The sequence below is a fragment of the Tachypleus tridentatus genome, chromosome 9 (genome assembly GCF_004210375.1).
Source record: "Tachypleus tridentatus isolate NWPU-2018 chromosome 9, ASM421037v1, whole genome shotgun sequence".
NCBI classification, from domain to species: Eukaryota; Metazoa; Arthropoda; class Merostomata; order Xiphosura; family Limulidae; genus Tachypleus; species Tachypleus tridentatus.
This window is the reverse complement of record NC_134833.1, coordinates 125838786-125861488: the sequence shown is the minus strand read 5'-3', so window position 1 is coordinate 125861488 and position 22703 is coordinate 125838786. Positions and strand designations below refer to the sequence as shown.

The window sequence follows — 22703 nt, the reverse complement described above, 5'->3', positions numbered from 1 at the left end:
AGTTGCATCAAGCATGAGAGGAGAGAAAGGTTTAAAATCATCTGACTTTGCTTGGTACCCATCACTGAGATGGGATTTTTCCTGCAAGACTCTTTTTATGATATATTTATATAAAGGACCTGGCCATTTTCACACCTTGTATGAAATGAAAAACAACAAATCAGATAGAATGAAGTGTAAATATCCTTTCTAAGCATGGCTGGTATCAGTATTAAAATTTTTAATTAAAATAAAGTGCAGAACAAAGAGAGTTAGTAACCTTGTTAACCTAAAGATGACTTAAGAAGGTTGAAACATTGTTCTGTACTTTATTTTAATTAAAGTTTTAATATCTGTTACCAACCATCTTGAAAATATATTTTTCTTCAAATTGGTTTCTCATTATCTTATGAACCAAGTGTAATTCTGGCCCACTTGTTGGTTCTCTACTAGGTGACTTCTGTCCCATGGAAACCAAATCTTGTAATCTTGTCCTTTCTTTTCACTATTTCAGAAAGATACTCATTTTTAAACTAAATTTCATTTGTTCACACGCCATTATCAGTGTAGGATACTAGCTGGAGGGCTACATTGTAATGGTCATGTCATAAGCTGGTGTATTACATGTAGACATATAGGAATGGAAAGTTGTTTAAGGCAAAGAAAATTCCACTACTTTTGTGCATGAGGAAATGATTCTTAGTGGTGCAGAGGCATAAATATCAATGTGAAATACATTTTTAAGTAAGAAATTGTTGAAACCTGGAAAGTTATTAAAGTGTCATCTTGTGGAGAGTTCTATAAAACTGAAAAAACTGAAGCATTAGAGTGTCAGAGCTGGTCATATATAAAACACTACTGTGTGATTATTTTAACCTTTTCCTCCACATAAGTTCCTGTATTGGTAATGGGACCTTGCAGTGAAAGTTCTCTCTGTATAATTTACCTTCTTTGTGATTCAAACATCCACCAATGTCTTTACTGTGCAAGGCAATTTGTGAGTGGAAGGAGAGAATCATGGAGGTTGATAAATATAAGAATCACTGAAACACACCACATTCACCCTGAGCCACTATTGTAGATCCTTAATCCTTTAATGCTGCCACCATTTCTAAACTCCTTTCTTCACATTCTACTGTGTTACATTTGGAATTTAATTAAACCACCCTACTATCAATGTATTTTAATAAAATTATTATTATAAAATACATTATAAATCAAAAATTTATTCAAGTCTAAAAAGATATTTAAATAAAACATTTAGGAAGTAGGATGGGTGCACCAAAAAGTAAGGAAACAAGGTAGGAATGGATGTCATGTAATTACACTTTATAGTTTTTGACATGGTGCAACTTTATACTGGATGTGGCCCTTATTCCACCCATTTCTGTTACATGTGTTTTTTATAACTTAATAGTTGTTAAAACTAAAGAAAGATGTATATAGCTAAATTTCTCTGTTGTGAACTTTGCTTCAACAACTTAGTACAAATACATGTATGTAATCAAATTATGTGGCCCTAAAAAATGCATAACATCGTAAGGGGGTGTGTGATGTTGGAAGTAAGACAGAATTTTCTGATAGTCATAGTTTGTTTAAGGGAGATATTATAGATATCTGACTGGTAAGGGGTGAACCTTAAGAATAGTACCTAAAACACCCCTGATTTTTGAAAATTTTAATTTTGTTGAGTATTTAGAAAGGACTTGCAACTGATATAACTCATAGTCAATAGTTGAATCAAGATAAAACATCAAGTAGAAATAGGTGGAATGATGACCACAACCACTTTGAGGTTGCATCATGTCAAAAATCACCAAGTGTTGTAATGTTATCCTACCTATTCCTACCTTGTTTTCTTACTTTTTGGTGCACCCATCTCTTCTTCCTGATTCTTTTATTTAAAATTTTTTTACACTTATTTCGTAGGTTTTTCTGATGCCAAGTATTGAGAGTGACTGGGCTCTAGGGCTATCCTTTGCATAGCTTTCTTAGAACTGCCCTCATCAATTCCTGGCTTTTGCTGATATCTTTGTTGTAGTTTTTCTTCCACCTAGCAACCTTTTCTTTAGCTGGATTAGTAGCTATGACTTGTTTCACATATTTAGCATTATAGTTTCAAACCTTTTCTCTATTCTTGCTCTCTTCACTTTGATAAAGACTTTTCAAGGTTATTGAGAGATTTTCTGTGTTTCTTCATATAGTGATAACACTGGTTATTATATGTTTTAAATGTTGTTTGTTATTTGATTTTAGAATCTATCTGTTCAAGTGAAAATGGAAGAGACTGGCAATCTGTTACCTGATGATGTTATTTCAAAGTTTAGTTACAGTGATAATGAGGATCAAAATAATTCACAAAATAATGTTACAAATGTGAAAAGAGAAAGTGGATTTCAAAGAGATATTGAATCTGGATTAGAAAGAACATCTGGTGAGTATAGACCTCTCATGAAACTTGAGCTCTTTGACACTGGTGTGACACCATATAAACTTGGTTGATAGGATTGATAAACATAATTTCTTTACTGTAACATCTGTGGCAAAACAGGACCTGTTTGTCCATCTCGGTTGTCCCATCCTAAAAACAAACTAAAATCTTTAATAAATAAATCTAAAATGAATAATTTAAAAAATCTTAAGGCTAGCCCTTTTCATTGACAAAATTAGCAAGTTTTCTCTTAAACTCACTTAAATTTACTGCATCCACAATATCTGAAGGCAGCCCATTCCAAAGGCCAATAAGTGTTTTAAAAATGAAATCCTGAAAATGACTTTTACTGTGCCAAAAATTTGTATTTTTTATCCTACTGTTCTCACTGTTAAGTATCAAAAGAAAATGTAGCACCAACATTATCAGTTCTCTTTATGATGTTAAACACTTCAATCAGATTCCCTCTAACTCTTCATTTCTCAAGAGAAGACAGTTTATGAAAACCCCTCCATTCTTGGTACCATTCTCATTACCCTTCTCTGAACCCTTTCCAACAGTTCGATGTCTTTCCTAAGGTATGAGCAGATTAAACACACTATTCCAAATGTGGCCAAACCAATGACCTATACAATAAAATTATAATCTCTTTAGACTTGTATTCAGTATTTCTGTAGACATAGAACTTTTATTTGCCATTCCATAAGCATGGATAGTTTAAAGACTGATCAGTTATTGCACCAAGATCCTTTTCTTTCATGACACTATTAAGGTTATTCCCACCCAAATTATACTTATAACTGAAATTGTGATAACTCACATGTATTATCCTGCATTTATTATTATGATTAAAGCCTATTTGCCATTTATTTACCCAACTCACTAAATTATCTAAATACCACAAAATATGCTTGTTCTTTCAACCATGGGTCATTATAATGTGATGGTCAATCCCACTATTTGTTGTTAAAAGAGTAGCCCAAGAGTTGGCAGTGGGTGGTGATGACCAGCTGCTTTCCTTCTAGACTTTCAATACTAAACTAGGGATGAATAGAGCAGATACCCCTTGTTTAACATTGTGTGAAATTCATAACAGACCATAACAATCTTTCATCCAGTCACTCTTCTATCCTATTTGCTAACTTACCCCCCACATCTATACAGATTTTTTTTTACAAGCCTTTTATGTGGCACTTTGTAAAATGCTTTCCAGAAATCCAGATTCACCAAATCTACACCCTAACCCTCATCTACATAAGCAGTAATATTTTCAGGAATTGTAAAAAAAATTGTTTTCACAAGATTTTCTCTTATTGAAACTATGTTGACTATCCAATAAAATTCTAAACTTTGTTAAATGACTTTACAAAGGATCTTTTATTAGACTTTTCTAAACAGTTTCCATAACTGATGCAAGACTAATGGGCCTATGATTATTGCGACAATTTTCATCATTTTCCTTGAACAGAAGAGTGACATTAGCTAACTTCCAATCCTCTGATAACTACCCATTTTTGTAGAACTTACAAATTATGTTCAGCATGGTACTTTACTTTCACTCTCATGTACAGCTATTATCTTTCACAGCAGACCTTTTCTGTGAAAATATTTGCACATACCATGAGTCTTTTGCTCCCAAGCACTCCTCAATTTATATGGTTTAACTGCAATTTTTCATGCAACAGACCTACACTAACAGCCTTACCACACATCCATGTGACCCCCCTTTATGCTGTTCCATCCAACTATCACTTTTTACTCAGCAGTGCTCATGTTCAGATGTTTAGTTTGTACTCTCTTCAACTTTTTTTCTTATTTTTGTATCAATTTTTCTCAATTAGTTTACTGTTTATTATAAAATAGTGATATTTGTAAATTATTCCATAGTGGAATTATTTTCTATTTCTGCTGAGTTATGGGACTTAATACTTCATTACAATTTTTTCAACTTTTTTGTTTATTTTGGGCAACATGATTGTGTTTGGTTTTTCATTTTGAATCAGGAATTTCAAATTCTATATTACCTCTTTGGAGGTTATATCTTCTATCAGTACATTTACACAGGCAATATGTCACATGCAAAAAAGAAAACTATATTGAAATGAGCATAGGCACTAAAACAAATGTGCAAAGGTAAATCTGTTACAGAATACATGCTGGGAAGAAACCATATGGTTGTATTGTGTGTGAAAAACAGTTTTTAAGAAATGATAACTCCTCTGTTGTACCGCAGTTTGTGTGCAAATTTCTAATACTAGAAACTTGGTTTTAATACTTATGATAGGTACGTCATTGTGTAGCTTTGTATTTGACTGTAATCAAACAATCAAACGTTAATTTAAAAGTACATCAAAAAACTACACTGGAGAGTATCCTTACAATTATAGTTTATGTAAAAAATAGATTGTATCAAATGGTGACTCAAACAAAGACCATAAAATACATACCAGAGAGAAACGTTTATGTTGTTGTTGACTTGGTAAAAAAAATTGTAGAAAGTAGTTATTTAAAAAGTATATAAAAGAATATGCACTTGGTAGAAACCTTATAGTTGTGGAGTTTATGGAAAACAATTTGTAACTATAACTTGAATATATATTGGGAAATAAATAAAGGGGAGAAACATTATATATATGTTTAAGCATCGCTCCTATACCAATACAGTCTGTGGGCTTACAGTAACAATGTTTTTTTATATATATACCAATGGTTGGCACAGAATAGATAGCCTGTTGTGTAGTTTTATACCATGTCACATTAAGGGACCATTTTATCCACCTGTAATGCTGTACTTGGTAAATTAGTCTAAACTTTAAAAAATATAAAAAATTAAAGTTAAGTTTTTATCATTAAAATAATTATTAAGGTTTCTTAAACTTCTTTAAATTAACAACATCAATCACATCTGAAGGCAACCTGTTCCAAAGCACATCTTCCTTGTAAGAAAAATCAAACTGTCTTACCTGAATGTGATTCTGATGAAATTTATATTTATGTTCTTTAGTCTTACCATTTATAGCAGTAAATATGAAAAAAAACAATGCTTCAAAGCAGTCAGTTCTCTTTCCAATCTTAAACACCTGAATCAGTTCTGTAGGTCTTATTTTTTGAAGCAAAAGGAAGTTCAAAGATCTTGACTTATCCTCATATGATAACATTTACATCCTAGTAGCTATCCTCTAGACCAATTTCGACAATTTAGTATCCTTTCTGAGGAATTACAAATAGGTAATGGACACACACCATGATTAACCCTTATAGTTATATAGTTTATTGAAATCTACTGGGATTAAACAACTATTTAAAAAGACATCAAACATAACATACTAATAAGAAACCTCACAACTGTCTCATACATTTATAGTCAAGGGAGTCTGTTTTAAACTTTATTTAAAAAAAAAAAGTAAAAGAGTTTAATTTTGTCCAAATAATTATTTTACTTGCTTAAAGATCCTATTAACAAGAACTTTATAAAGTATTGATTTTATTCTTTTGTGTAAAGTCGACATATCATGAGAAGAGTTTCTGGAAATCAAATGCTTGAAGTAAAAAACAATTTAAAATGTGTCTAGGAAGTTACTGGCTGAAAGTAATGTTGGTGATTTGAGACTTTACCTGTTAAAAACCTCACTTGAGTAATTTGTGTTGTGTATAGTTTGTTTTCATTGCTATTTTGATCCTGGAAGAACAGTTTTTATACATGTGAAAATATGAAAGTTGCATCATAACTATTTTCTTGTTTTAATATTTTCATATTAATAACTTTTTAACCATATAAGAACATTAAAATTCATTTAGAAGTTGATCAAAGAAAGAAATTCATACTATTACCAGTGTGGTGCCATAGCTACAGTAATCCAGCCAGGACCCAACCAAATCCAGTTTCAAAATTCAGCTAGCCATTTGACAACCTAACTTACTGTGGTGGAAAGTACCTTGAGGGTCATAACAAAGTCAGTTCAAAATCATATCCAGGGTGAATAGTTGGAATAATGAAAAGCATACTATTCATCTTGCTGCCCAACCAAAGTTTTGACAACATTAAGAAACTTTCCAGGTAAGAAACATAACAAGAATAAAACATTGGTAGTTACCTGCTTCAATTCCTCATGATGTGTGAGAATTTGACATTGAATCAGAGTACATTTTGAAAACTGACATTCATTCAGCAGAAGACATTGATGCAAAAACCAAAGTCTATGACCAGAAAATCCCATAATATTACATGGTAATTACTGTTCTGAAGGTTGAATTTAATAATTATATCAGGAGCTATTGTCATTGATTCTTCATCTAGTAACTGTATCTTAATGAAACTGCATACTGTGTTATGACTAAAGACTGAAAGTAGCTATGATGTTAATACTGTTAAGATTGGATTCTATTGACATGACTATACAACCTCCGACACAAAAAAGGATAAATTCCAAGGTAAAACAGATAAGAGGAAGGAGTATGCTTTACTAAAAAGAAGTAATGATATGGTATATAAAATCTAAACACAGGTATTCAAAACCAAAACTCTTCAATTTTGTTCATACTTGGAATATGCTGGTGAGCAAACAATCGACTGGAAAACTCCAAACAAGAAACCCAACCTGTTGAGACTACTTTGAATAATTAATCAAGGTTATAGTAACTAGTGGATTCACTCAACCACATGGTCAAGAAGAATTAACCTAGCAACAACATGACTAGGGAAAATAAGAGATGAGGTGCCATTCATTCTGTTTACCATGAACTTTGGAAAATACAAAAATGCTAAAACAACTTGGCAAATAGACAATACAGTGGTTATTTTTTTGTATTATGATTTTCAAGAGAGTTCACAATATAATAAGGGATAGTGTTGTTAGCTATATTTTTGAGTGATGCAATTTGTTTATCAGCTAGAGGGAGCTAAGAATCTTAATGTGACATTAACCTCTGCCTACAAAAGTTATAAAAGTATCATATTTCAGTAAATAATTTTATAAAGCATTTTCAGTGAAATACAAATAGAACTTGACTGACCTGTGAGTTCCTGGTTAGTTCTGTTTTATCACCCCTTTAATTAAAATAACAATAGCAACCAATTACTATTTTACCCTAGGTGTTGATGTTAAGTAAATTTAACTCAAATGAGGTTTGTAAATATAAAAGCAATTGAAGGAGAAGTGATAGACGAGCAAGTTGTGGAAGGCTGTGCTAGAATGGAGTTAATTTCATTTTGAATGTCATCATATTTGCAGTTAATTATAAGCCTAGGATTATTTATTGCTATTATATCAAACTATAATGAGTTGCCAAGCATAGTTATTTATGATATGCTGCAGCAGAAACTTCAAGGGCAGCATTTGTAGTTGATAAAAGACTTTTTAGTAGCCAGGTTGTGGTATACTGTAGGAAGTTTGAATCATTATGTGGATATGGTTTTAATGTTTTTCATATTTTAAAGTGTGTTTAAACATAAATACTGTAACCATTGGTTACTCAAGGAACCTTTCTGTATGTCCTGGAATTTCATTTCATTCCACATGAAAAGTTTCATATGTAATAGTAACTGGGAGTTTGTCTGTCCAGAATCTTCTTTGTTTATGAGCAAGCAGCAGGCATGGCATTTGAAGTAGTAAAATTCCTTGATGAGTTTATTGTACATCTTGTCTTTATAAAGATATGTATTTTTAGAAAATCATCTTGAAATAAGGGTTAAGGTTGCTATGGAATAGGAAGAAGTTATTAATGAGTGGTAGTATGCCATTTTGTTAATTAGATAATGTAAGATAAACGTGTGCTGAATGATTTAAAACTTGTGGATTTACACATTCAAATAGAGCTGAGAAAACTGAAGTTAAAACATTAGATTAAAGTAACTTAACTGAAGGCACTAGAAATTTGAAAAATAAATATATGGAATCCAACTAGTAGTTATCTGATGTTAGCACAAATATATGATTGGTATGATTATATGATTGAAAGATTGTAGAATGTTATAAAGAAACATTGATTGTAATGTTACAGAGAGTGTTAGTTAATAAAGAACAACAGGCTTATTCTTCCATTTCTGTTGCCCAAGCTGTTGATAATAATCATGTCAAACAGTTGAACTTGGAAACTTGTGAGTTTGCCCCTGAAGCCTATAGACTTTTTCACGTGGCACTATGAGTTGAGAAATCCTGTAGTCTCAGCTATTATGCGTTTAGTTCTGACTTGGCAGTATGACCTTAACTTTACTTGTCTTAAATGAGTTAATGTCTTTACTTCCTCAGGTATTATCATGGTAATTGCTTGTTGTGCTGTTGAATGTAGCATGTAGACAGGGACAAAAGTCCGGTCTCGCATTGTTGTTTTCTAAACGACGGAGAGTTGTCAATTGGAAAGACTGGGAACCATTAGACTACAGCCATCTGGCCCGGCACGGCATGGCCAGATGATTGAGGCACTCGACTCGTAATTTGAGGGTCGCGGGTTCGAATCCCCGCCGTACCAAACATGCTTTCTCAGCCGTAGGGGCATTATAAAGTTACAGTTAATCATACTATTCGTTGGTAAAACAGTAGCCCAAGAGTTGGCGGAGGGTAATGATGACTAGCTGCCTTCCCTCTAGTCTTACACTGCTAAATTAGGGACGGCTAGCGCAGATAGCCCTCGTGTAGCTTTGCCGGAAATTCAAAACAAACAAACAAGCAGCCATCTTTGTAGAGAATATTTTATAGCAGGTATATAAATGGCAAATTTTCAGCACTGTATACATAAATATAAGATGAATGTATTATTTTATATTATGTAATAATTTTAAGCCAGGCAAAACCTTTGATAACTTGACACTATCAGCCTTCATTATTGCCCAAAAGAACACCAAACACATTTGTAAAAACGGCTTGTATGGTTTGAGAATTTTTTTATGTAGAGGAGCGAACAACGTTTCGAACTTCTTCGGTCATCGTCAGGTTCACCAGGAAAACCCGCTTGTAGGGAAAGAAGGTCGAAACGTTGTTCGTTCCTCTACATAAAATATTTTCTCAATTTATATCAGCCGTTTTTACATAAATATTTGTCAGAAGCCTTGTCTCTGCCCTGTGGTTCGATCATTTTACTTTGAAATTGATATATTTTCAGATATGCTTAGATCTGGCATCCAGTAAACTTTCCCAGTCCATTACGTTATTTTTTTTCGAAAATATTTAAGTGGCATTTTCATGTTAGAATTGTCCTAAATGGCTGAAAATTTTGTCTCCGCTTCAGACACGTTATTTGGTCCGCAACGAAGTTCATGTAGATGTCTACACTTTTATTTTCCTTATGTTTTTGACCCATGTTTAGCCAGACTTGTTAATTACCTAATGGTTAAGTCGCGAAGAGCGAATTTTGAAGCAATGAGGCTGCACCACTTACAAAGTCGGAAAATAATTCGTCTGGCAAAACTTACGATCGCATTGAAAGCTCGCGAGCTTCAGCTCTGCAGGTACGTTAATTCCTTTGGCTAAGATAATGTCAGTGACAAAGTATCTGACATAATTTATTGCACTTTCAACTCTGATGTGTTTATTTCACACGTGGTACATCAGGTTACAATAGGCTCAAGCGTGACATCCGAAATGACCGATAAGCATACGTGATTTTGGTGACATTTCTGCAAAACCTCAATAGACAGACATTCGGAAATTGGAAAAAAAGAAAGAAAACTTGTGCTGAACTTGCATGAGATCAGAAAAAAATGTTTTTTTAAATGGTGTAAGTGAAATTTTTGAAAATCTCATGCAACTGGTTCTGATTGAGCAATGCAAATCTTGTGTGCTAAATAATGTTTAGACTTATTTAGATGAGCAAAAAGTTGAAATATTACATGAAGCTGCAGTTCCAGCCGTTTACTGTACTCTTAACTCACAAAATGAATTTTTTAAAACCTAATTCCTCATTATGTCGTAATAAGAAAACCTCTATGCAGTCTTGTTCCATACCAGCCAACACCCCCTCAAAGATCGATAAAGGTGAACTTAATCCATATATATGCAAAACGGCTCGTTTGGGTTGAGAAAATATTTTACATAGAAGAGCGAACAACGTTTTGACCTTCTTCGGTCATCGTCAGGTTCACAAAAAAAAACCAAAAAACCTGACGATGACCGAAGAAGGTCAAACGTTGTTCGCTCTTCTATGTAAAATATTTTCTCAACCCAAACGAGCCGTTTTGCAAATATATTTCTATACAAGTGGGTTTTCTCGACATCACTGAACTTAATCCAGTTTCAAAAAACCAACTCTAAGGTTCAAATAAGCTAGTCCAGTATATTATTGTTGCCAAAACGTAGGCTATATTATTTTTTGGTGTTGAGTTTGGAGAAGAAATACCAGGCCAAGTCTAAGGTCAATGTCTTATTGTTTTCTAACCTACAACCTTAAATAATGTCTGAAATAGTGCACCCTGAGACCAAATTTACTTGTCTAATGAAGAGTCTAATTTAATAGTGGAGATGTTGAAGTCCTTCTTTTCAGAGGAATTTGTTTCACATGATTGTGAGAATGTCAGTCTGTAGCCCATTACAGTTTTGTGTGATACTGAGGCTACTCAGTTCTTGTTAGAGTGTGTTTTCTTATATCTTTATGCCAGTGTACCCACAAAGGTGTAAATTGTTATTTCGATGCCCACCTTCATTGTGGGAGCCCCCCAGTGACACGTCGGTATGTCTGTGGACTTACAATTCGAGAAACTGGATTTTGATATCTGTGGTGGGCAGAACACCTATAGCCCTTTGTGTAGCCTTGTGCTTAACTTCAAATAATCACTGTGTGAATTTGAAATCGAATTTAGCTATTGAGTCTCTGCCAATGGTATTTAAACTTTCTGCTGGGGGTGTTTCATTACTGCTTGGCTTGTTACAGGATTGTTACAGATCATCATGATTGTAGAACTGGGTGAACGATATGACAGAATGTGCTGAACTGTCGTATTGTTTCCAATCTGTGCTGTGAGTCAAGCAATGTATAGAAAATTTGTGAAAGTCTGAGAAAGAAGTATCTGACATTGGCTTCTCATAAGCGTGTGTGCATATGACTTTGGATGTTGATCATTTGGTGTCGATAGTACCGATAAGGAATTAGAAGACGAAATGAATTAAAGAAAAACGAAATACTCTGAACTCTTCATCCTATGTAATAAAATTTTGTCTGAACATGAAGCTTGTATGATACCAGTCTGCCATTATAGAGGCCTGACATTACCAAATGGTTAGGGATGAATTGGTATGTGGGAGGTCGTGGGTTTGAACCTGTGTCTTAGGAAGTATACTCACCTTTTCAGCCATGGGGTGTTATGATGTGATATTTAATCCCACTATTCATTAGTGAAAGACTAGTTCAAGAGTTGGTGAGTAGTGGTAATGAATAGCTGCCTTCCCTTGAGACTTTCACTGCTAAATTGGAGATAGCTAGCACAGATAATCTTCGTTCAGCTTTGTGCAAAGTTCAAACAACTTATTATTATAAAATAAAAAGGAGTCTTAATGAGAGTATGAAAACCACCAGATATACCGACAAATGAAGAATTGTGCCTGGTTAATCAAATTGTAATACCTTCTAAATATTCTCTATAATTTCTGAATTTAGCTCATGAGAAGTGTGCTAATGGTTATTAACACTCTTCTTTCAGCCTCTGATGTAAACATTTAGTTTTCAACCTAAACTGTTCTATGAAACATCCCTTCAGAAAAATGTTCATTATTTTTTAAATTATTATTAAACACGTTATCTGTATTGTTTCTTTATATAAGCACATTAAATGTATTTAAGTGTGTAACAATTTACACTGCTTCTACAAATACGTAAGAAACGCGTTAACAGTGCTATAAATAAATACATATAACTTTGTCTACGTATATATAAATACAGTAACTGTAATGTTACAAATAAAGCTCATTAGTTTTGTTTTTCCAACAGATATATAAAACATTAACTGTGACATTACTTCACATCTATTTTAGTATTTTCAGCTTCACAACATTCTACTTGTTAGATTGGGTCACTATAACGTTTTGTTGGGAAAGTATGTGTAAAAGTTTCAATTTTTTACAAATTTTTATTCCGATTAGAAATATCACCAAATTTCACCCTTTCATGAAAATTATATTTCTGTTAAGGAAAAAATTAAATATTCATGCAAGAGTCTTTTTGTAGTTAGCAACATTCCTGTAAATCAAGAGTACAAATTTACATCAAATTTAAACTTTAGTTGCAAAGTACAACGACTGTTTCAAAGGATTATAGTTACTTGACTCGATTTCTGTTTCCTGCTTTCCTGGACTAATGTCGTACTCGAATAAAGAAGTTGTACAAGTTAGTGTAAGCGGAAACATTACTGGGTTAAATAACCCAAGATTGGTCGAAACTTAGATAATGCTATTACTTTTTTAATCTTGTTTATGTTTGGCCAAGTGGTTAAGAGTTCTTAGCTCACAATTTCTGGATTGTGGGCTTGTACCATCATTCCACCAAACATGCTCGCCTTTCCAGCCATAGGGTACATTATAATGCATCGTTCAATCCCACTAATCGTTGGTAAAAGAGAAGCTCAAGAATTAGAGGTGGGTGGTGATGACTAGGTGCATTTCCTCTAGTCTTTCACTGTTCAATTAGGAGTAACTAGTGCAGGTAGCTCTCATGTAGTTTTGCGTGACATTTCAAATTAACTAACTTGTCTATATCGTGTATAGAGGAGGGGGATTCTCTCTACTCCAGTAATACGAAGTTCAATACCGAACTATTAACTAATAAGAACTACTCATATTTACTAGTTCTTTCCCATACCTTTGCATATTAAAATCATACAAAATATTTGCCTCTATATTACTTGTAATATTATGATATTATGTTTCTGATTCTGACAGACTTTACAATCTTCAAAACTATAAACGTTCCTGAACATTACAAGACTGATACACTTATAGATATTATTAGATTAAGGGAACATACTAAATTCTCTCTAATATCTGTGGTTTTGCTATTTCCATAAGTATTTAACGGATTTTAATCAACTATAGCAACATTGTTGACAAATCTTGGTAAACAAGGACAACACTCTACGCATATATGGAGGAACAAATACAAATTCAAGTTCTACCAAATATGCTCGCCCTATCAGCCGTGGTGGTGTTAGAAAGTGATGGTCAGACCTACTATTCGTTAATAAAAGAGTAGCCCATGAATATTTGGTAGGATGTCATGAATATCTAGTCTTACACTGCTAAATTAGGGGTGACTAGCGCAGATAGCCTTTGTGTAGCCTTGCGCGAAATTGAAAACAAACTGAATGCATCAGAACAACACTGTAAACATATCTCATGGAACATTTTTAGTCGATAGAACAGTTAATCACACGTTATCTAATACATTCAATATTGCTGTATGAGTGCCACAAGGATATGTCCCTTTGCCACTCCTATACGTTGTTAATAACATTCCATTCTTTAATTTAACATATACATATCAATTTTATTGTGCTGACCACTAAGTAGTCTGGAGCATATCTAGAAATCCACTCAGTGCAATGACCCGTGTCCAAACATCACTGACTTTGATTCTTAAATGGTGTAACAAATGACGAGTGGTACCAAATCCACCAAAACACAACAATGCCTTTTTTTTTTTTTTCAAAATACTACGCAAACTTAAGAAAACTCCTAATAAAATCAAATATAAATTAGGATACACACAAATAATAAAATTAAATTCCTCAGAGTCACCTTTGGCACTCGTCTAACATGGAACAAATATATTGAGAATATATAGGCTCCGATTAGTAAACATATCAACTACAGAAGGCTAATTGCAGCTAAGCATATAAATTGCACAAAAGTAACATCCCTGTGAATATATAAAACGTGTGTATCCCCACTTAAAAAATATGACTGTCAGATAACCTACGGTGTGTTAGAAAATAATCTTAAAAAACTACAAGTACAATAAACCGACACTTAATATTAGCCCTACAGCTTCCAAAATGTATCCCAGAAAAGTAAATACATAAAACCTGCAACTTAAATTAACTAATTTTCAAATATCATAAAAAACGAAAAAATAATAGCTGCACATTATAAAATTTTAAACGCTCTCACCAAACACACTTCACCATACAATCTGTTCTGTAAGCAGGAAAATAAAACATACATACACAGAGTTAAGTATGTTGTCATGTTGCTATTAGTAACAATCATGTTCTTTTTTACAGAAAACAGATATTCTCCGGGCATTCATGTTACCCCTCCAAAGTAAAATTCGCCCAGGGTTTGGACGAAAAGGTCCTCCAATCAAATTTTAACTTATATTCAATTCAAATCATTTTTATAAAATCCGTTTTAGTAAAGTGTATTTAAAATAATATAAATCCCAAAATTCCTATGATGTATATTTGGATTTTTCTGTCTTGCCTAATCTACATCATAACCGTTGCAGAAAAAGACCTTCGTCTTGCCTTCGCCGAAACCTTCCTGTCGATGTTTCTAATTGCGATTATAGACGATTTGTCAAACTATTCTCTCCCACAGGGTTGAAGTGGCAAAACCTTTGCTTGGGAAAGGTTCTACTTTTAACTTTTCATGGAGGGTTTAGTAGCATTCTTCAGTCTGCTTACGATTATTTTATTTTAGAACAATCAATTATGAATTTAAAGTTATGTAACTGTTAAGGTTTTTCAATATTTCACATAAACGTTCACAGCTCACCTTTTGTCTATACACGTTGTATGTCGTTAGAATTAAAAGCTGGCTTTTATTAGTTATTTTTTCTATTATATTCGAGAGTGAAATGATATATTTGATGAGGCTGAAAATATATTTTTTTCACATGATTCATTATTATATGGACCTGTCATGGCCAGGTGGATCGCGGGTTCGAATCGCTGTCGCACCAAACATGCTCACCCTTTCAGCCGTGGGGGCGTTATTTTGTGACGGTCAATCACACTTATCGTTGGTAAAAGAGTAGCCCAAGAATTGGTGGTGGGTGGTTATAAGTATCTTTCTTCCCTCTTGTCTTACACTGCGAAATTAGGGACGGCTAGCTCAGATAACCCTCGAGTAGCTTTGCGCGAAATTCCAAACAAACAAATCATTATTTTATTATTTGGTGTGCCTGGCATGGCCAAGCGTGTTAAGGCGTGCGACTCGTAATCTGAGGGTCGCGGGTTCGCATCCCTGTCGCGCCAAACATGCTCACTCTTTCAGCCGTGGGGGCGTTATAATGTGACGGTCAATCCCACTATTCGTTGGTAAAAGAGTAGCCCAAGATTTGGCGGTGGGTGGTGATGACTAGTTGCCTTCCCTCTAGTCTTACACTACTAAATTAGGGACGGCTAGCACAGATAGCCCTCGAGTAGCTTTGTGCGAAATTCCAAAACCAAATCCAAACCAGAAAGTGTCATGGGGTTTCTCCTTGGTTTTATTTCATTCTAACCCTTTAGAGGGACTATATTAAAACAACAATATCAACAAGAGAGCCCCCTTTAAAATATAACTTTCTACATATCTAATTAGAATAACTCTACTTGGAGAGAGACAATATGAGATACAGTGGACAGGGTCAGGTTGTAAGGGAGCTCGATTTCCAATCTGAGAGACGCGAGATCAAATCCTTGTCCCACAAAACATGATCGCCCTTTTAGCCATGTGGGTGTTATAATGTGATGATTAATTCCACTGTTGGTAAAAGAGTAGTCCAAGATATTGCTGTGGGTGGTGATGACTAATTTCCTTTAGTCTTACACTACTAAATTACGGACGGCAAGAGAAGATAACCCTTGTGTAGCTTTGCGTGAAATTCAAAACAAATAAAATGCATCATCATATTCTGTTTTTTCTTGTACCATAAAAAATTAATCAGTTTATAACTAAACACCCAAAGCCATACAACCGGCTATCTGTGCTGTGAACCACCTTGGGTAATATAACCCGATATTTATTCTTGTAAGTCCGTAGACATGCAGCTGTGCCACGGGGGAAAGGGGCTAATTATTCAGTGCAGTTGAAGCTCTGTGTATTACAACACAATAGTGAATTAGAATGTTTTTCAATTTTGTATTTAAAATTCGTTAGATATTTTAAATATAATTTTTCTTTTTTGTTCTCTGTGTTTAGATATCATTAATCTTCGTTTGTAATATTTAAATAGCTTGTATATAGTTCTTATTCGTTATGAATTATTATACTATAAATAACATTTTTTTTGCATTTTAACTCTGAAACATTTTCTAGCTATAAATTATTATTCACTCGAAAACCATTAATGGGCTCATTGCAACTGCGTTTATATAAAGAAGAAAATCGTATAAAATAATCACTAATAAGTAATGGTCACTGAAGTTGACATAAAATCAAGTTTTGACTGTGTGGGTATTTGGGTATTGATGTTGTTAAATACCCAGGAGGGTCAGGTACATTTGACCTCTTCCTCCCTCCCGAACGATTATAGCGTCTGTCTTTAGGGTTTTTTTTTTTTTTTTTTAAAGCTTTGGGCCAGAGTAAAAGTATAACATCATACTCAGGTCCATTTCAGGGCTCAGTCCATGCATGGACGAACAAAGTTTTTTTTTTTTTTTCCATTTAATTTTTTTTTTTTGTATTTTCATATATATATTTTTTTTTGTATTTTTCTCCTTTTTCTCGATTGAGAGAATGCTACTACTACTTGTAGCAACACAACCACTCACACAGAAAAGAAAGTAATAATAATTATTATTATTCAATACTTGAATAATAATTCAAAAAGAGAAGAAAATAAAAATAATAATAATGATTAAAAAAAAAAGAAAATAATAATTATAAAAATAAAAAGAATCAAGGACTAAGTGTCTAGTGCATAGTGGCCAGCTTGTGTTACATTTCTTAAATATATGTTAAAAGGGGAGAGGTATTTAGTACCATTTACATCATGTACGTGATATCTGTCGAGATCACACATTAAGTCATTTTTGTGCCAATTCTTATTGAAATATTTTAGAGAATTATGCAAGAGTCTTTCAGCTATTGTATCTATGTTTGCATACTTGTGCATGAATGTGGTTGAGGTGCTACGTGGTACTTTGTATGCTGAAGTTAGTACAGAATTTTGTATACGTTGAAGTTTCTGTACATGTGTGGGTGCTATGTTAATCCAGGCAGGTGATGCATATTCTATTGTTGGTCTAATGTACGTTTTGTAGATTTTAAGTATGTTGTCTGGTGATGTTCCTTGGATTTTACCTGAAAGACTTCTTGCATAGTTTGCTCTTTTCCAGATTCGTATCAGTACATTTTTAATATGTGGTAGCCACGTTAATTTTGAGTCATAGGTTAGACCTAGAAATTTAGCAGAAGTAGCAGTCAGTAAAAGTGATCCATTCATATAGAGTTTTGGTGGATCTTTTTTCAGCTTATTCAGTCTGCTGAATACTATGACTTGGGTTTTTGGAATATTAATTTTGATTCTGTATTTCTGGCAGTATTCTTCGATGTTATTTAGGACTGGTTGTAGGTTCGTTGCTGCTATTGACGGAGTGGGGGCACTTTTCCAGACTGCTACATCGTCAGCGAACTGTGATGCATAACCTAAATTTAGGTCCGACAGAGGCATATTACTCACGTACATTATAAATAATATAGGGCTAACAACCCCTCCCTGCGGGACTCCTGCTTCGGGTGAAAAGGACCCTGAGTGGGCCCCATTTACATTTACTTTACACATTCTGTTATCCAGGAAGTTGGACAGCCAGCGAATAGCTTCCTGGGGTAATGCCATTTCAAGCAATCTATGTCTTAAGCCGTTATGCCACACTGTGTCAAATGCTTTCTCAATGTCGAGAAAGCAAGCTACAGTGCATTCTTTTTTGTTGAAGCTGTCGGTAATTGATTCTGTAAGTCGAATCAGGTGGTCTGTAGTTTGGCGGTTTTTCGAAATCCGTTTTGAATTTCTGGTAATTTTGAATTTTCTTCTAAGTAAACTGACAGACGATTACTAATTATCCTCTCTAATACTTTGCCAATACAACTGGTTAAGCTAATCGGGCGGTAGTTGTTTGGTTTATTCGCTGACTTTCCTTCTTTCTGGAACATTAATACTATTGCTTCCTTCCAAGAAACGGGGATATATCCAGCTGATAGTGAGAGATTAAATAACGCTGTTAGGTGTTCATATAATCTCTGAGTGCCTTGTTTTAGGAGGATAGCTTGAATACCATCTTCTCCAGGAGCTTTGTTTTTTGTGTTTTTAATAGCAGTTACTACCTCTGTAACAGTGATATGTTTTACCAGTTGATGAGTGCTCCAGTCTTTTGTTTTTCTTGGTGTGTAATATTGTTGACTGGAAATTTAGGTGTAAAATGCTTCTGTTTTGGTCAATAAAGTTTGTGACTGTATTATAAAAGTATCTGTTCATGTCTGGTTCATGATGTGTTTTGAACGTGTTTTCTAGGTGTTTTTAAATATCTCGGCTTTTTCTGTGTTAGTGTATGCTGTTTCTCCATCCAGTTCCAGTGGTGGATATACTGTGTTTGTTGTTCCTGTGTTTGTAAATCTTTTCAAATGTGTCCAGAATTGTTTAGGATCAGTTTTATGATTTAGATCGGAACAGAAGGTGTCCCAGTTTTCTTGTTTCTGTTGTCTGATTAAGTTTCGTATTTTATTTCTTATTGTGTTTATCTGAGTTTTAAGTGTGGGGTTGCGATTTTGAATGTACTGTCTGCGGAGTATACGTCTGTTTTTTAATTAAGTGTATTATATCTTTATGTGGTTGCCATGAATGAGTTGTTGTGAAGTGTTTTTGTTTCGGTATCGAACTGTTGGCTGCATGTTTTAGACACTCAGAGATGATATGACAGTATGCATCTATATCTGATGCGTCCGCGGCATAAAATCAAAACTTTAATCGTTCATTTGTTTTGAAATTTGCGCAAACATATTCGACAACGTTTCGCGCTAGCCATCCATGCTTTAGCAGTGATATACTTACTATGTGTCAAGTAGATAGTCTACACAACCCACCGCGAACTTTTTTAACAAATAGCGAGAATGAAAGTTGAATCATAACAACGTCATTCGTGGAAAGACGAACGTGTTGAATAATCAAATCCGCAAATTGAATGTCTAGCACCTAATCACCAGGCTATGTCAGACTCGGAAATTCATTGGTAAGTGCTTTTGATAATTTTCATAGTTTTCCGTCACGTTATAAATAAAGCTAAGATCTTTTATTTCCATGATTCTTTGCGTAGTGAGATATTATGTGTGGAAGCATTTCATCTTATTAGTTGTTTCTATTTTTTTTTTCATCTTTTGCAAGGAAGAGTTCGATAGATGTCTCTAAAAGTAAAACAACGGGAGAGATGAAGAGAAATGTTTGTTTATTAGTTATTTTAAAAACAAAACTGTAAACATGAAATCGTACCAAAAGTGTACAAGTGCACACACAAGACATTAATTTCTCAATAATACTCGAATCTTCTTTCATTGGAAGAAAACCCACTGTACATGTTCGAGTAAGTACAAATTTTAAACTAGTACCTGTTTTGTTTTGATTTTGTAATTCTCTATCTTAAGACGTTAGGTTTTGTTATGAGCTTTGCCATTCATTTTCTGTTAATAGATTTATACATTTGTTGTACGCTGCAACATTATCTAATAGGAATTATTTTATTCGTGCAAAACCTTAAGAGCTTTGCCACCCTCCAAATTATCCTATTTCTAAGTACTACCAGCAGTAGTACTTCTACTAGTTATATTCTACGTATATTTATAGTAACATTAACGCAGTTTTTCGTTATTACACCAATTTACTATTGTTTATTGCATTCAGTTGAGGTAATTTTATTAACGTATTTGCTTTAATTTATAAAGTTTATTGGATACTATGTATTAACGACGATTCGGCATGGCCAGATAGTTAAGGCAGTTGACCGTAATCTGAGGGTCTCGGGTTCGCATTCCCGTCGCACAAAACATGCTCGCCATCTCAGTCGTGGGGGTGTTATATATGACAGTCAATTCCACTATTCGTTGGTAAAATAGTAGCCTAAGAGTTGGCGATGGGTGGTGATGACTAGCTGCGTTCCCTCTGGTCTTACACTTTCAATTCAAAAACAAACGTATTAACGAGGGGCCATTAATTTTTTAATCATTTTAATGCTTTCTTATTAAGTTTTTTGTTGTTGTGTAAAGAAAAACACAAATTAATCTAAATATACCGTATACATTTAATATTGTATTAATATGTTTTAAATTTCTCATATGTTCAAGTGATTTTAAGGCCTCCCCCTCCCATAATGCATAGTTACTGAATATTGTTTTTGTTCTGGCAGAGGTAATTAGTCCTACAATTTAGAACTGTGCATTAATACTTCTCTTGATTTGTAAGGCCTAAAGCAAAATGTTGCTATAATCAGGGGTGAACAAAGATATAATTGATTAAACTTTAACAACCAATGAAATCCAAAACAAAGTGTTCAAACAGAGTAGAATACAAGTTTTATCACTTGTAAAACAAATTATAATGATAATAAATATGTACCTGGCCAGGAATTGATACAGATATCAATTAACAATTAAATATTCATATTTTTATTAACTTCCATAAATAAAGGAATCAGGAAAAAAGAACCAGAAGAAAAAAAGAACAAATTCTTTATTCTGAGAAAGCACAAAGTTCCAAAATAAAAAACAAAACTTCAAGGTCACTGAGAATATTAGTAATAATCAACAGGAATTTGTTTAAATTTTATCTCATTAACTAACTTGTTTTAAGATCAAATGCAGAGTTTTTAATTTAGTGATTAGACCATGAAGTTACATTCTATGTGACTAATTAACTTGCATAATTTTTCACAACATTAATATCTGTATGACACCACTAGGGGAAGATTGAATAAGTTTCATAATGAAAAACATACTTAAAATAGTGTGCTTTAGCTGGAGGGTGAGTTAGTGATTTAATATAACAAAAAATTCATAGTTGAACAAAATAATAGAAAAAATAAATGAACTGTGAACAAAATTACAACAAGGTAACAGTACAATCTTCTGTCTCACAAATTTATGTGAAGAAAACCCACTGAACCTACTTTTATAACTTGTAAAGACAATTGCTTTTTTTGAAATTGTTTTGTGTAAAATACATTAAAAGAATGAAACTATTAATAATTTAACTCTTGAATGGTTTAAAAGTTGTTAAATAGTTCTAATGTTGTTATGTTCTAGTATAATTTTGTGTATTAAGTCAGTACAGTAAAAACTTATTTTCCAGTTATTACATGTATGTTTCAACTACATAAAAATGTTGGTAAAGGTTTTCTTAGTCTGCAACAACATATGCTGCTTTAAAATCTGTTTATGTTGGATTATGTTACTCCTTTAGTATAAAGAGAAAGATATGAAATTTGTGATTTGATATGAATGTTAGCATGATAATGTGAAGTTTGAAATTTATTTGTTGAAGACTTTTTAACCTTTTTTGAAGAATGTGATGTCTAATTCTAAACATATTTTTTGTAGTTTAATTGCAAGGTTTGATAAGAATATAAAGGTGAATCTTCTGTATAATTATGGAAGTATTAAGGATGAAGGTTGAACATTTGGCTGATGAGAAGCAGGATTCTTTGTTGAACATCAAACTGATAAAAAAGGAAGATGAAACTTTTACAGTAACTAGTAGTAAGTGTATATATTTGATGTTTTAATGTTTTCCATTATTTTCAATTTTAGTATTATGAATTTGATCTGTTTTAGTTTAGCAGTGTGCCTGGATTTTCCATTGTTGATTGACAATTTGATACTTTTTACAGGATTTTATTTTCCCATCTGAAAGATTTTAATCAGTATATAAAATTAGGCTGCATTCTTGTGGTTATTTTGGTCTTTTATCAGAAACATGAATCCAGTAATGTTTTTGTTATGTTACTCTATACCATAATTTGTGAATGAGGTAAAATGTAAGTACCTGCATCATACGTACCCACAGTTCTTCACATACCCACCTTTCTTTGTTGCTTATTGGCTGTTTGGAAAGCTTCCTTTCTAATTGAGACCTTATTCCCTGTCTGACTGTGAAAGTTCATTGCTGCTTTGTTGGCATTCAGTGATTAACATATTTGGATGAGACAGTGGACTTAACACTCCTACGAAAAGACGTTTCTAGTCCTGATTTCTCCAAGCCCGTTTCCCTGGCTGTGGTTTCACTAGATAGTAGATAGGGACAGTGGGAATCTTGTTAATCCATTCATTAATGGATTTAAATGGCAATTTCATTTAAATACAAAATTATTATCCTAATATTAATAACCTTTCAAGTTGCTCTGGGA

At 33.5% G+C, this 22703-nt stretch overlaps 1 protein-coding gene across 5 annotated transcripts in view; it reads left to right on the top strand.

Moving 5' to 3' along the window:
- The window catches only part of LOC143226297 (uncharacterized), a 47564-nt gene that overhangs the window by 13753 nt on the left and 11108 nt on the right, over nt 1–22703 (top strand). For all 5 annotated transcript variants that reach the window (XM_076457084.1, XM_076457082.1, XM_076457083.1 and 2 more), the window contains one exon: nt 2236–2413. In XM_076457084.1, coding sequence (XP_076313199.1) covers nt 2236–2413 — 178 coding nt within the window. The remainder of the gene's footprint in view (nt 1–2235; nt 2414–22703) is intronic.